The sequence below is a fragment of the Aspergillus nidulans genome, chromosome III, assembly GCF_000011425.1.
Source record: "Aspergillus nidulans FGSC A4 chromosome III".
Lineage (NCBI taxonomy): Eukaryota > Fungi > Ascomycota > Eurotiomycetes > Eurotiales > Aspergillaceae > Aspergillus > Aspergillus nidulans.
The window spans coordinates 949,522-964,744 of NC_066259.1; the positions used below are offsets into that span (position 1 = coordinate 949,522).

General features: G+C 50.2%; 6 protein-coding genes across 6 annotated transcripts, besides 1 other annotated feature; 4 read left to right on the forward strand and 2 right to left on the reverse strand.

Moving 5' to 3' along the window:
* Positions 1-15,223: part of a sequence feature (contig 1.81 1629..156263(-1)) that runs on past both edges of the window.
* Positions 17-2,252, forward strand: ANIA_04799 (RNA-binding protein). The gene is made up of 3 exons (XM_050611620.1): positions 17-1,079; positions 1,137-1,738; positions 1,812-2,252. Exons 1-3 carry the CDS (start codon positions 619-621, stop codon positions 1,922-1,924), a joined length of 1,176 nt encoding a protein of 391 aa, XP_050467629.1. The 5' UTR covers positions 17-618; the 3' UTR covers positions 1,925-2,252.
* Positions 3,731-4,696, forward strand: ANIA_10594 (sorting nexin-3; the record flags this gene model as incomplete). The annotated part of the gene is made up of 3 exons (XM_050611621.1): positions 3,731-3,808; positions 3,957-4,278; positions 4,346-4,696. 3 exons carry the CDS (start codon positions 3,731-3,733, stop codon positions 4,372-4,374), a joined length of 429 nt encoding a protein of 142 aa, XP_050467630.1. The 3' UTR covers positions 4,375-4,696.
* On the forward strand, positions 5,381-7,563 carry ANIA_10596 (uncharacterized protein; the record flags this gene model as incomplete). The annotated part of the gene is made up of 4 exons (XM_657310.2): positions 5,381-5,491; positions 5,710-6,402; positions 6,459-6,599; positions 6,679-7,563. The coding sequence occupies 4 exons, from the start codon at positions 5,381-5,383 to the stop codon at positions 7,561-7,563; spliced, it is 1,830 nt and encodes a 609-aa protein (XP_662402.2).
* Positions 7,670-9,761, reverse strand: ANIA_04797 (telomere repeat binding factor family protein; the record flags this gene model as incomplete). Its single annotated transcript, XM_657309.2, has 3 exons — positions 8,578-9,761; positions 8,497-8,526; positions 7,670-8,444 (listed from the first exon to the last, which is right to left on the reverse strand). Exons 1-3 carry the CDS (start codon positions 9,618-9,620, stop codon positions 7,670-7,672), a joined length of 1,848 nt encoding a protein of 615 aa, XP_662401.1. The 5' UTR covers positions 9,621-9,761.
* Positions 9,931-10,614, forward strand: ANIA_04796 (uncharacterized protein; the record flags this gene model as incomplete). Its single annotated transcript, XM_657308.2, has 2 exons — positions 9,931-10,089; positions 10,194-10,614. Exons 1-2 carry the CDS (start codon positions 10,025-10,027, stop codon positions 10,612-10,614), a joined length of 486 nt encoding a protein of 161 aa, XP_662400.1. The 5' UTR covers positions 9,931-10,024.
* On the reverse strand, positions 10,965-12,512 carry ANIA_04795 (uncharacterized protein; the record flags this gene model as incomplete). The annotated part of the gene is made up of 3 exons (XM_657307.1): positions 10,965-11,276; positions 11,327-11,800; positions 11,862-12,512. 3 exons carry the CDS (start codon positions 12,510-12,512, stop codon positions 10,965-10,967), a joined length of 1,437 nt encoding a protein of 478 aa, XP_662399.1.

Genomic DNA, 15,223 nt, shown 5'->3' on the forward strand with positions numbered 1-15,223 from the left:
GGAAATACCGGTTAGACGGAACTCCTGGGAACAGGTATCCGGGTATTCTACTGATACTACAGACGGCTTGTGTCCTGTTTTTATCTTGCCCCTTTATCGCATGTGCTCTCAGTGAAGAGCTTTGATCGAACCTGTTCTTGGGCCAGTCACTCCGCTGGAATTGCCTCCCAAGTTTCATATTCTTCGCACTGTCCATCCCATTCTCTACCTGTATTTGAACTCCGCAGACCAAGAGGAATCCTGCGCTCTGCCTTCAGAGTGATCTTACCCCCGGATTGGATTGGTGAAGACTTTGTTTTCTTTGAAGCCCTGTTCGCTTCGGATTGTACGTATATTCGAGTTCTTTCTTCCTTTGTGTCTTTGTGCTCCCGAGAGTCTTAGCAGTTTCAGCACAGTTCGAGGGTACCTGGTGTTACTACCCGACTACTCGACTTTTTTTTGCTGGTCGAAGATAATGACAATCGTCTTGCTAATTCATGGCTTACGCCTGCAGACATGTACTTGCACTGATTCCCGAGAACTTGAAGACAAAGAAAAAAGAAGACAAGAACTGTATATTGACAAGAAAATCAAGCACTCCATTCTTGCTTTTGGAACCTCGAGCTCTACCTAGTCAAGATGGCTACTGAGGATGATAACTTCGATATTGACATCTATGGAGATGGTAGTGGCTACAACGCCAATGATCAAGGCGACTTCAAACAGGACCATGACATGAAGCAGGAAGACACAGATCTCATTCTCGATGCGTCCGATAACGCTCAAAACAGTGGCAACTCCACAGACTCCGGCACTATTCAGCAACAACCCAACGTCACAACAAATGGCGCGCCTGTAACACAATCAGACACAAATAATCAACAAATGCAGAAAGACACAACTCCCCAACAGGGTGTGAAACGCAAGGAACTCGACGAACGCCCGGTTGATCCTGACGCGACGCCTGCGCTACTCATCTCAGAGTTACACTGGTGGACTACAGATGATGATATCCGAGGCTGGACACGCGAAGCCGGGTGCGAGGACGAGCTGAAAGATGTAACTTTCAGCGAACACAAGGTTAATGGAAAGAGTAAAGGGTAAGTTGTCGAGCTTTAGTATGTCACATCCGGTACTCATGTGTGTTCTCTCTACAGTCAGGCATTCCTAGAGTTCACATCTCTCCCCGCCGCAACAGCCACTAAGCACCACATCGACTCCCTTTCCACTACAGGACAGAGTGGACGCAAGTTCCTAGTCAACTATACTAGCCCCATTCCGAATCCATTCCGTACACTCCCTAAAGACAACCCCATGCGCAAGGACAATGCGCGAACCGGAGGATTCAATTCTCCAAACCAGAACAACGCAAATTTTGGCATGGGCAACATGGCCGGAGGGTTCCGTGGAGGTAGAGGAGGGTTCAACAACCGCGGAGGGATGTCGAACATGCCCGGCTACGTCAACCGCAATTTCAATAACCCCATGGGCGGTTTCAACAACCCTATGGTCGGCGCCGGGTTCCAGGGTAATCAAATGGCCATGGGCAACTACGGATTCGGTGGCCGTGGCGGTATGATGGGCGGAAACATGCGCGGCGGACCAGGCGGAATGCGTGGCCGTGGCGGCGGCATGGCTGGCGGACCCAACATGATGGGTATGCCAAACATGGGTCCAATGGGTGGCATGGGCATGAATCCGATGGCTGGAGGTATGAATCCAATGATGGGCGGGATAGGAGGGAACATGGGCATGCAAGGTACATCACATACACCTACTACCGGTATATGTTTGCCCTAGATATCTAACCATTCATTTTTTCCCAGTTATAGGTGGCTTCCAAGGTCCCAACCAGGGTTTCAATACCGGCTTCTTTCCTCAGAACCAAGGCGTAGGTGACGGCTCGTGGAATCCACACGGCACTAAGCGCAGTCGACAGGAATGATCGCTTCCAGTTCCGCTTTGACTAATATGCACTTTTTGTTTGTTGAAGTCACAGTGTGCTCGTGCAGCTCATGGCAGGGTTATGTATCTCATCCTTTCTCTTTCTCTCTGAACTGTACTTTTCTTTTTTTTTTCCAATTTTTTTTTGTTCCTTTATTTAACTTGGGTCCGTCGGTGTTCTCTCGATATTTCTTCTTTTCTTCTCTTTTTACTTTAAACGATGTTTCAGAGAAATTGGCTCGTCTTTATATGCATGGGTTGTTCATCTGTTGCTTTTCTCTTACTTCGGGCATTGCTCAGGGTGTATTAAACAAATCGATCTCTGTCTTGCTTCCTCCTGTACAAAATCCGCCCTTTGACATGAATTTTTCTGGAATCCCACTAAGTAGGAGTTAATAGAGTCCCCAGCCTGGCAGAATCTAGAACCGTTTCTCCCGTTCTGATTTAGCCCTGTTCCCCTCCTTTTTGACATGTTCAGCATTTCTATCTCGCCACTTTCAGGTTTCCACAGCCACAGTGGGCAAACATGGATTCGATACAGCCAGTTTTCCAAAACGGCTTCAAAAACCACAAAAACGCACTCTACGTTCTGATTCCACCTTTATATTGTCACCAATGATGCACTGTCTCAGATCTATGAGACCTCCACCTCCACTTCAGGCTCTGAAGAATAAGCCTGCGCCCTGATATACGACGCAGCTGCTGTATTACGGGTTGCGTCCAACGGACAGCAAGGGGACAGCGGGGTGGGTTTGTTGAAAGCGCGTCGTTGCGGCGTGTTGTCGGTTCCTGAGCATTTGGAGAAGCTAGAGGGAGACCTGAAGAGGGTAAGCAGCAAAATGAGTGGGACGAAAGGAGAATTTGAGAATGCAAGCATTTCAAACCAAATCTAGCGGACACGAAGACTCTAGCGTATCGCACAGACGGAATGCTGTGCCTGAAGAGGCCTGAGATAGTGCCTTGAGCTTGACGTTCTACTAAGGCTTGGAGCGGCTGCAATGGTGGGCCCAGGCTCAGGCTTGACATTGAAACTATAGCAGCAAACCTATGTTTCCCATTTAGAGGTAGCGCTCGGCCTCACTAGTGGGTCTTACAAGAAAAATTCTGGGAGTTCGATTCATACGACTCAGGGATAATCCTTTGCTTGGGAAGGAGCACTATCCGGAGTGGATTTTCACTCGTGGACGTCGAAGGTGTCTTCTTTATGTTTGAGCATGAGTGGATGACTTATCTTGGTACACTGGAGAATTGCACATATGTTATTCTGGACTGCTGCGGAAAAATGAGACTCATAAGTGATGCGAATGTTGAACGAACGACTCAAACGTTGTCACCGACAGCAGGAAGCAGCTTAACTGCATTTTGGGGACATCACATCTCAAGGAAGAACGAAACCAGGGCAACCGCTATATAAAAAGTGTCAAGGACGAGTTCTCTGGTTTAACTGTGATGTGCTGGAGAAGTTGCAGCTTGAATGATAAAATGAAGTCTACGGATGTGCTGTATAGATGGTAACCAATCACGTGTCTTTCTGTCGATAGTCGTCACTTTCCCACTGCAACTCCTACCCGCATAAGCCCGCGACTTTGTCCCTACGAGCAAACCGGCTTTCTCAGCTTCCCGACTATATATTACGGTGATTCGTGTTTAGTCCACATACAGTCGTTTCAGCGCTCCAACAATCATATATCAACTCCGCTACTGCATTCCTGAGCACAGACAAGCCCGACTTCCCCGCGATACCCCCCCACCTCCCAGGCTCCCCCGGCTCTGTAACGACCAACCTCGCAAGCGAAAATTCCTCAAAATGCAGGCTGTCCCTGAGTCGCGACAGCAAACCTTCGAGGAGATCTACGGACCTCCCGAGAATTTCCTTGAGATAGAGGTATAACTTTATTCTGGCATACTCTACCCCACGTGCTCTCCCTTCATGCTCTCATCAACTCCTCAAACAGACACCTATTCCGACGCCATATCGCAATTGGTCTTGGAAATTTATACAAAGACTCAGCTAACGCTCTGGAAACCCACAGGTCCGGAACCCCCAAACCCATGGCACGTCGCGCAACATGTACACCTCGTATGAAATCGTCTGCCGCACCAACATCCCAGCCTTCAAGCTGAAACACTCGGTCGTGCGCCGCCGCTACTCGGACTTTGAATACTTCCGCGACATACTAGAGCGCGAGAGCACAAGAGTCACGATTCCCCCGCTCCCAGGAAAGGTGTTCACAAACCGGTTCAGCGATGATGTGATTGAGCACCGTCGAGAAGGTCTGCAGCGGTTTCTGCAGATTGTCGCTGGACACCCGCTTCTGCAGACAGGGAGCAAGGTGCTTGCTAGTTTTATACAAGGTTAGTTGCATCTCACTCCGTTCCGGGGCCATCAGGTAGAAGAGCAGTTTGACTGACGTTGGCATAGATCCGAACTGGGACCGCAATGCTTGGTAAAGCCAGCTAGCTTGGGTTCTGTTATTCTTGATCGTTTGTTTCTCTCTTTAAAGTCCAAACAGCGTTGCGTTTGTCTGCGTGTCCATACCACATATCCTCAATTGATTATGCCGGCAAATGGTTCCTGCTATGTTCATGATTGTGTATACTGCGTTCTGATTTGCACATCTTCTTTCTATGTTGATTACTTATACCATGCTGATTGCTCGAGTCAGATGCGTTCGTTCTGTGGATCTTGCGTTTGTTGTTGTCCGAATACCATATAGTCCCACATCTACCTTCTGAATTAAGCTCAGACACATTGCGTCAGCTCTCACTAACAAAGCCTCTTATTCATGCACTAGCAAGACCAGCATTTGCGCCACTGGGTTCGCCCATGTAGGGCTGAACCAAGACATCGACCTTTCTTGGTCGCAATACATGTGGCCTCGGCGTAAGATTTGTCTCAATTCCTAGTCACCCATATTTAGTTCATGATAAGCTAATTGAAGATTGAGACTGAGTATTTTGACTCCAGATAAACAACTGGCTGACCCAAGAAATTGACCTTTTTCGTTTCGCTGAAGTTCATGCTTCGGCCAGGTTGGCGTACCTGGGAACACGAGAGGTAGAGAGAGACCACTGTGAACATAGTGATGTATAGTGGTATGGTCATTAGGCCAGAGCCGGCTCCACTCTCCGAAATGCGGAACAAGCAATCTTGGGCGGACTCTATCTCCTCGCAGCGACTTAGCCCTGTGCTCAGACGTCGGACGCCTTGAGCCTTGCCTCTTCTGATCTAGTACTCGTGCACAATTCATGACGAACCCCTCAGGTTCTGCTAGAACTGAACGGCCCCCAAACCAGGTCCCAGGCACGTCCAATGGCCCAAAACACCGCCATTGGGCAACTGTGCCTATAAGTCAATGTGAGGTCGATTGAACGACTCAGCCACTTTGACTAGGCGTGCAAACGGGTTGCCGATAGTTCCTGCGGAGGAGAGTGGCCAGCCCGCTGAGATCGACAGATGATAATCGATCGTTGCTGGTCTTGTTTCTCAGTCACAAGAATCAGGCCAGCTGTGCGGTGCACAGACAGCCTTACAGTCTCAGGAACTGGTTTTCTTACGCAGCGCGGCGTATGTGCAAGTCGACTTTCGCTTGTCTTAGTTTTCAGTGTTATCGGACTGCTTCGCCTAGTGTCTCTAGGCTGTACTTATTTATTACCTTGCAGTTTCCATTCACTCATCAGTTGGCCGCGTATGGTATCGAAAAGAAGTCCAAGTGCAACTGGGGCTAGCAGTCAATTAAAAGACTCAGCCTTTGAGGATTACCAAATATCTATACAGTCCGATAGAAGTCAATACCTCTCAAGTTAGAGTTCGAATCTTGCGAGGTTCGGTTTGAAGGATGGTTTACCCAGGTGGACCAAGCAAAGGCTGCTACACATGCCGTGCACGCAAAGTCAAGGTTCGGATTCCTTCTAATGAGTGGAGGCATGACTGATTGGCAAGAGCAGTGCGACGAGGCGAGACCGATCTGCAAGCGATGCATTAAGGGAAACCGCGTGTGTGGTGGTTATCGCAATCTTAATGACAGAAAAAAGACCAGCAAGCGTTCTGGGCAGATTCAGGAGACGTCTCGAGACTTCTCAATGACCAAGTTGCTGGCGGATTCCTTAGCACCCCCTGCTAGAATCTCTGGCCATACCCTCATCCAGGAACGCGACAAACTGTGTGCACTTATAGAGCAGGTCGCCCGTCTTCCGCAGGGGCAGGGTCTGCACGGTGGCTTGCTAACAGCCATTCCGCCTATTCTTGCTAGCTTGGGGCAGCCCATAATCGCATCGTCACCACTCCCATCTGCATTGTCGGCGTTGTTCTTGACCCTCGTCTCAGACAAGCACAATGAAAAGGACCGGGGCGCCATCACCGAGGCGATGGCAAGCTACGGCAGAGCACTTCAGCTCACTCGTCGATTGATGGAGCATCTGAATGAGGAGAGGAGAAGAGAGCTTATCATGACTATTTTTGTTCTCGGAATGTACGAGGTAGAGTGTTCCTTAACCGAATCTAGGCTGAGTTGGATGCTGATGGTTATTGGCAGGACATGAACAGCGAGGATCATATCAGACTCACTTCCAACTCTCATCTTGAAGGAGCAATGGCTTTTGTTAGGTCTCAAAAGTGTAGGAGTTTTGGCGAGGACACAACTAGAAAGATATACAGCGCACTGCTGACTAGAGCTGTACGTCCGACACATTTCCCAGTGTCAGGGATCTGCCATAGAACGGAGAAAGACCATGAACTGACCAGTTTTGGTAAAGCTCTTCGCCTGTTTCGACGACATCAAAAGCGACGCGCCCTTTATATTCACCTTTAACGACCTCCAGCTCCTTCACGCAGGCCTATTAGCGGAAAAGAAAACCGACTTTTTAAATCTCTACAACTCCACCCTTCTCATTATCCACTTGCAACTCCGGCATCTTGAGAGAGATGCCCGGCTAACATTCCCTGCTAATTGCGCCGTCGCCATCGCCGCTGCCACAAAAGCCCAGGACCTCCTCGAAGCCATAATATCCCTCGATTATCAAATGGCTGAGTGGCCGAGCACACTCCTCTCAGAATCTAGATACATCACGGTACAGCTATCGCCAGATGACAGCATAGATCTTTGGAGCAGGACTGCATATATTTATCCGACACTTTCAGCGGGGGATGACTGGTCACAGTACCGCATGCTTCGAATCCTAGCTCACAGTCTGCGTCTGCGAGCGTATGGCCTCCTCGCAAATCCCTTATACGCTCACGGTCTCGGACTTGAAGACACGCAGCTAACCAAGATAGCCCGGGGTGTAGCGACAGCCCGGAGTGGGATTCGTGCGCTAGCGAATGACATTTGTGCGTCATTGCCGTACCATCTAGGCTATAAAACCGGACCAGGATCTGGGCGGCGCTATCCGAATGACTCCTTCCCTGACGAAAAATACGCGCGTCGTCTATCAGCGTTGCAAATAAGTTGGGCGCTGTATGTGGCGGGGATCGGGGAAGGTGTAGATGCTGCGCAGAGGCTCTGGATCTCGCGTCAGCTGGACATCATCAACCGCGAAATGGAGATCGGAAAGGCCGCCGTGCTAGCAGAGCTTGTCAGAAAAGTTGCTGTTCTGGAAGCTCAGAACACGAATCCTGTCTATCTTACCTCATCGTACTAAGATATTAAATCAACCTGACTTCATAGTTGCCTTGGTGACGGTATTTTGCAGTTCATGATATAGACAACTTGTATTTACCATAGTCGCATCGGGTGGCCAGTTCTCATTAAGGAAGGTCATCCCAAATCAGCGGTGGAAGGTCTACGCTGTCCTCATTTGTGGAACCCTCTTCCAGCAGAAAGGAGAGCCCTGAGAGTGGAACACCTGTCGAAATTTCTCGTGTTACCGGAGGAAGTGCCAGCGAAGGAAGAACAGGATCTACTGTCCCCACACCATTGAGACTAATGGGCTTGCCGGAACGATCGCTGGTGGAGGCGGGTTTGCTATCCTGAGGGCCCTGTCTGTTTCTCACTGCCGGGATGGTTCCGTCCTTCACAATTGTGTCTTTCGCCATTTGAGCCTGCAGCGTGCTATCCCGAATCGCGCCCCCTTCACGGTAAGCATGGGGAAACTTGGTCCTAAATCGATCACGCAGATCAGTCGCTCTTCGATGGCCGAGATTAAGCTTCTTGTCTTGCTGGATGAGTGTCCACTGGAACCCGTGGACGGCGTATCCTTTTAGCAAGGCTTCATCCTCTGCCGCCGTGAAGGGACGCCGAGAACGACGCCTGGCTTTTGCCGGGGTGTAAGGCTCTGATATAACAGAGAGACTCCCTGTTGCAGGCTCGAACTTATTGGGTAGTGTTTGGTTAGTTTCCGGCATCGAATCGCTTTGAGAGTGGTGTTCCGGGGTATTTTGGCTTGTGTCCAGCGAAGAAAAGCTGGATGACGATCCGCTGTGAGTGAGACTTGGAGTTGCCGAAGCGTCGCCTTCGATCCGTGCTAGCGTTTTGGCGAGAGCTTCACGCAGGTGCTGTATGGCTTCATTGGGATCCGAGGCACTGGCTAGGAGTTAGCTAATATGTAGATGTGATTGACAGCTAGTAATCTCACCGATAGGCGGAGGGGCAGCAGACGCGGAATCTAGACACGGCTAATTAGTTTCAGGACTTATGATGATTAGTGTACTCATACCTATCTTTCAAGTTCGACGCGGTGCGCCTGTTGAAGCTCGACTCATCCTGCGCGAGGACTTCTTTCCAATTCCCGATACCGCACTTCATAACGCCACGCAGTAAGGCAACGGTTTCTTCATCAGTCCATTTCCGGAGGTTTTTCCGTGAACGCCCTCTTGTCTTGGGCGAAGGCGGCAAGTCCGTCTCCTGAGTGGGTTGTGATTCTTTCGCATGACTTGGCTCCTTTTCCGGCTGTGTCTTATCAACCTCGTCATTGTTGACGACAGCATCACGAAGATCAGGCTTCTCAGCAATAGGAGAATCCAAGATATCCGCAATCCTTCCCTCAATCCTTTCACCATTCTGAACATCGGGAGTTAAGCTCGCAGCTGTTACCACTTGGTCTGGCTCTGGCTCTACGTCGATATGGTCTCGCGATGGTTTGGTGAGTAGCTGCGTAATCGAGCCCGCCTCAATAGGCGGAAGCAAGGCAGCATTGGGCGGAGGCTCGTTCAATCCGTTAAGGATAGCAAACGGTCCAAATGGCGGAGGCCTTTGTTCTTTCTGCGCCTGTGGCATCGGCAACTGCAGGAGCTCTCCGAAGGAATCAGGCTGGACATCAATCTCAGTACCAGCTCCTAGACGTCGCCGTTTACGAGTCTGATGGTTGTCATCATCAAACGAAGAATAAGGGAACCGCTCGAGAGCACGGAGGTTAACAAATGCCGGTAATATCGGCCGCGGAGGGGGCTGAGGCTCTACGAGCAATTCCGAGGTGGAAAGCTCATTCTTCGCTAATAGACGAGCTGTATTCGCGATGCTGGCCTCTATTGCTATGCCGTTGGGTTCATTGTTGCGGGGAGAAAGAATCCCCGCCGCGGATCCGCCAGCTTTCGATATAGTGCTTGAGTCCCGGCTTCCACTGGCGCTCGGCTCAAGGGTCAAAGGGATCCTGAGGTTGCGGGATGAGACCGGCTCGCGGAGAGGAGCAATCCGGAGGTGAGGAAGTTCGCGGATCAGGGATTCATCGTAGTTGCGGGCGAAAATGCCGTTGGGATCCATCGCCGATAGTCTAATTTCGTCTCCTGGGCACGGAAGGGCACAAATCAGGAGAGATGGCTAGCACTATAAAAGCTCTGGAGAGACTCAGACCCAGTCATCTTGCGTGGGAAATCTCATTGCTTGAGAATAATATTAATGTGCTGTGTGCTTGGGGAAGAGAAGCTCAGCCAGACAATCAGAGATCGAAACCTTATCATGTGAGCTCAGAATGCTGAATCAGCAACAGTATAAAGCACGCATAATGGGCCATACATCTTTCAGCTTCAGCTTCAGAGCACCACACCACACTCCGTCCTCTAGTTGCAGGTCTGAGGAATTTTCCCTGCGGGCGTATTACTCGACATTGAGCACGATAATCAATTTCAAACCACTCTTTGCCACTGATCGACAAGCACAATAAAACAATGCCAGCCACAATCCTCCCAACCTGGCCCCATATCGTTTTTGCTATATTTGAGCCCATAACCCTGTACGTGCCCAACCCCTATTCAACTGTGTCTGCGTAATCATGAAATCCCCTCCATCGCAGGACAAAAATAGACACGCGACGCTCCGCAGCTTACCAAAACCCAGGATCGGCGGCTGGTTAGCTCCAATCTTCGACCTGCAGGGATTCATCGTCGGCCAGATACCATTATCCCCTGCGCCGGAGGAGCTGGAAGTCCAGGCAACTTCCTTCGCCCTCGCCTATCAGCTGGCGAATGTTTACGGGCTTATGGCGCTCCTTGGCGCCGGCGTGCTCTACGCCACCTCGGAGCCGAAGGTGCTGCGCAACTACTTGGTCGCTCTGGCCATTGGTGATGTAGGGCATATCTACGTGACCTACCTTGCCATGGGCCCAGCGCTTTTCTTTGATGTCGGTGGGTGGAATGCGCTCACCTGGGGCAATGTTGGGGTTACGGCCTTTCTGTTTGTGAATCGGCTTTTGTACTGCCTGGGTGTTTTTGGGTATGCTGAAGGTGGCTCCGTGAAGGAGCCGAAGAAGCGGGTCTGACGGTCTGGAATGCTCATTCCTTAACTGTTCAGTCGGAGAATACACCTTAATCTCATCCTGCACCTGATGTAGTCTAATTCGCTAAGAGTACATATCAGTAGCGTCATGACACAATAAGCGAGAGTACACGCCAATTCAATCAATCAAAAACAGTCCCGCGAAAGCCGAGTGATTATGCCCTTCGGGGAAAGGGGCAAAGGGAACAAACAAAAAACCAACAGATTTCGTATTATTCTATTGACGGGCCGGGATGGATCGTTTTGCTGTTATAGCCATCTAGGTCGGCACCGTACACTTTCATCGTATTTCGTCGCATATGTATGTCCCAGCATCCATCCGAGTGCATCGCATTAGAGCTGAGGAATGACAGCGCTCATTTGCTCATAGAGGTTTTGAAGAATAGGCTCACCAAGCTGATGATACTCATACAAGTGAGGAATGAGGAAGGGAATCCCAGGCGCCTGCTGATATTGCTGCCGATATAGCGCGTAGTTCTGTGACGGATTGAGGAGGTATAACATCTCAGAAGGAAGCAGTTGGTTCAGATTCAGGGCAGTTGTTCCGTTTTCAAGGCGGACGAGCGAAGATTCGGAAACGCGGTACTTGTGAAGCCCACTGAGAATGGCAGTCAGGGAATGGTAGTTCCGCAAAGTCAATAGAGGCTGCAGGGTGTTAGCCAACCAGACAATCATCCTGGGTGGCGATGACTTACCTCTAAACATTCTTGGATAAACCGGATCGTTTCTGGAAGCGCCTTGCAACATTCCCAAACTTCTACAGAGAGAAGCTGCCAACGTTCCGACAGACGATTAGCCACACTTTTGTCCAAAGTACCCCCTTCAATCAGTAAGGCAAAATCCCGCTCGACAGATCTGGTCAGATTACGAGCAAAGCTCACTGGCGAATCCGAGCTGTCCATGTCCTCAAGAAAAGAGAAGACGATGCTGAACGGCCGCGACCAGTCCATTTCCTGGGCGTGCAAGTACCACCGCGCAAATCGAACTCCTAAGACATTGAGCACCTTCAAAATCAACTTCAAGTTCAGAAGTTCATTGAAAAGACGTTGAATTGCTCCAGCAAAGAATCCGAACCCGGGTGTCATGCATGGCAGTTCGAGCGCGTAACCTGCATCTTGTAGAGCACTAATCACAGCGCGATGGGCAAAGGGGCTTCGAGTCTGAAGGTGCTATGGGAAGCTCAGTCAGTCTGCACAAGAATGTCACAATCACCTTTAAAAAGCCACAAACCTTCTCAACCTCCGCGTATCTCTCAACCTGCTCGGGAAATGCATGCAGGTGATCCAACAGGTGGGCATAGAAACATGTATGCTGCCGCAAGAACCATTCCACTTGGCCAGACGGGTAACCCAGCGAATACCGGACCAGCTCCTCAAATGTTATACGGGTGAAATGAAGATGACTTTCGGCATCAATGGCCTTGGCGACGGCTAAAGATTCCAAGTTATCGCCCGTCCGGCCTATCTCCATCCGGGCTGGGAGCCAGCCCCACGAAATCATGGGCGGAGCAGTAGGCTTGCATCGCTGTAGAATGGCGTCCACTTTTTGAGCGTGCGGTAGGTTAGCATAGAATACTCTTTCCTGAGAGTCAAAAAGTCCCTTGAGGAGATCGTCCACTGTGGAAGTTGGTCGACGATGAAGCGCCATCCGTGGAAACTGTTCGTCAGAGAAAAGCTTGAAACGTATAACTCTCTTGATCACCTCGACGTCAAAAGTCCAAAGAATAGTTGTTGCTTCATCCTCCCACCATCGGTACGCAATGTTAAACTGAGGGCGCTCTTCCCCCGGCCGAAAAACAGACCGATAGCTTAACTGACCAAACATGTACGATGCCGCACTGGGCGAATCCCCGGCAAACTGATATGCCAGGTACTGAGTCATCCTGTCTTGAGATGCAACAAGCGAGTACGTCAAGAGTATGATGGATCAAAGTCCTCCTGCTCCGCTAGCAGCCAAGCAATTCAGTATCTCAGCAACACTAACATCATCATGATGGGGAGGAGACAAGGCACAGAGAACAAAAGAGGCAGAGATAAGAAAGCCACTGGTGAAAAGAAGAGAACGAGCTGATACCTTTTTAATCTTCGTGGTCCGGCTCTGTGCAACCAAAGGCGAACGAGATCGAGGATCCCGGAACCATGCACCTAGGAATGGTGCATCGCTATACCGCTGGACACAAGGATGCTGAAGGAGACCTGCTTGGGCAGCACCGAGGTATCGAAACCGCGACTGCCGGCGACGAAGGATGAAAAAGCAACGCGGTTGACCAATAATAAAACAAGATGAAGTGAGCCACAGTCGGCCACTCGGGAGGGGGAAACGTCAGTCCTCGATATCTGATACAGGCGGAGTTGCGGGCTGGGAGAATGGGAATGGGCACGAAGCGGCTTTTCTAAAGGTACTCGGCAAGTGTCCGCAGAAAGTGAGAGAAAGGGGAGCCGACAGGCAGTTTCGGTGCTAAGATGCATTGAATTGCCATGATTACTGTCAATAGTCTTCAATTATGCTGCTTTTACTTGCCTCCCAAGTCTATCTAATGCTCGTCGAATCCTTTCAATCCAGCTCTCGCCACACTAAACATGGGTCGCAGCTGAGACCACGACTCGCAATGGCAATACCCTCCTTTCCTCGACGCTGATTGCGGACGGAAAGTAGGTTCCTTTGTATGCTCAGTGGCGCACTCTTGGTAGATTGGCAGAAGATCCAGTTCCAAGCTTCTGGGTCCCGGAAGCCAGGTTTAATCGGCCTCTGGAGTCTTCCGGACAGCCACCGGACTCCGAACATTGCCGTTTCTGAGTTAACCCTGAAGCCATGTGCTGAGCGCTCAAAGCTGAAAGGATCCAGGCCGGTGAACTTAGACTAAAGCAAGTCAGATGGCTAGGAATACCCATACTCTCTCCCTAGACCAGCAAAGACTGAACGAGTCAGAGCCAGACAACCACTAATTGGAAGTTGCCCAAGACCAATCAATCTTGCGTCAGTTGACGCATAGCGCGGTTCTTTCGAGATCAATGCCCCTGAGGGGCCAGCCGTTGAGGGCCTGGGGGCCTGAGGGTGGCCTCTGGCCTTGGGATTATGGATGGCAGCACCACAGGCTCCACAGCCCGGTGCTGTCCGCAGACTCGCGGGAATGCAGACGCCAGCCGAAGAAATCCATTGATGATGGTAATTATTACCCACATGGATAAAAAGCAAAGTGAAGCAGCCCACTCCTCAATTCTCTACCAGTCATTAGTTGCGGAGGATGCGTCTTCATTTTCTTGATAACCGTCCAGAACTACTCCGTAGAGGCTAGTTGAGTAGACTTCTGGAATGAGTTGACATCACCGTCATCCAGTCCATTTGACAATGAGACCGCTTGTCAAGAGCAGCTACAGGTCTGCGCAACTGTATCAGTTGACCTCACTTGGTGGGCATGAAAAGGAGAAGCGGTCAGTACCGCTGGGAAGCCTCTAACGATCCTGACAGAGATGAATGGCTGAGCAGCAACCACAAGGAATGGATAATAGCCAAGGGACCCAGAATATTCCACTGGGTTTCCGATCAGCGTCTCATCGAGAATGTGGAAACTGCGCTCTAAAGGAGGTATGATGTAAATGATGTTGGCTATTCGCTCTAGCGGTGTGCCAGCTTTGTGTATGAAATCGATTAAATACGAACTGAATAGCGGCACCCGGAGTCCTACGTCGTACATGGCGAATTCGACGGCCAGGACTCGGTGCCTGGACAGTACGAATCTTGCAAGAAAAAAAAAAGCCCCTATCATATGAGGCCGGCATCAGCGCAATGTCGTTCCAATACGGCAAGTATTATTGCCCGGGATGAAGACCAAAGATTGTGATATTATTAGTAATAATGACGAGGGGTTGATGTGACTTCCAAAGGATGACCCATCCAAGCTGAGTCACAAGAAGGGCCCCATACTCAGGAGGAGTGCAGTAATAATCCTGCTTCATACCAGTCGTGCTAAAAGAAAAATAGAAAAAGAAAAAAGTATCCGGGGGCCTGGTAGCCGGAAGCGAGGACTGAAAACCGCTAGTGATAGCCCAAACCGCGACTAAACATTAGTGGCCTTTCATCCTTCTACCTAATACGCAATAGATAGACACCTCCGTGTTGACGATCCGGAAAGTAAGTATGTATAGGGTGCGGTCCATGCTGTAGTTATTGGCTTGAACCGTCGATCCAGTGGAATCTCGGCGAGTTACCTAGACTCTGGTATCCGTTGGCATGCAACCATGGATTCAGCACGGGTCCAGCGCGGCTTTTCCGCAAATGGACTGTATCTCGTGTCGTTCCCCTCCGCCTCTATATTCGGACGATCCACATATGTGTCCGACTTCCCAAGTCTGGAAGTTTAGTTCATGGCCAGTCTTTGATTCGAGCGCCAGGGCTTCCCACTGACAAACGACCTGTTGGGCACCCAGCACCATGTAGGTATCATATGAAAAAGAACTTGGAGCTCAGGTCTGTTGGCGGCCGTCGGGAGTGAAAGCAAACTGGAGGGCAAGCAACCTGAACTGAGTAGCATCTCTGGACGATCTACCGAACAAACGTTGTCCTCGCATGATCGGGAATGCTATGCTCGTTCT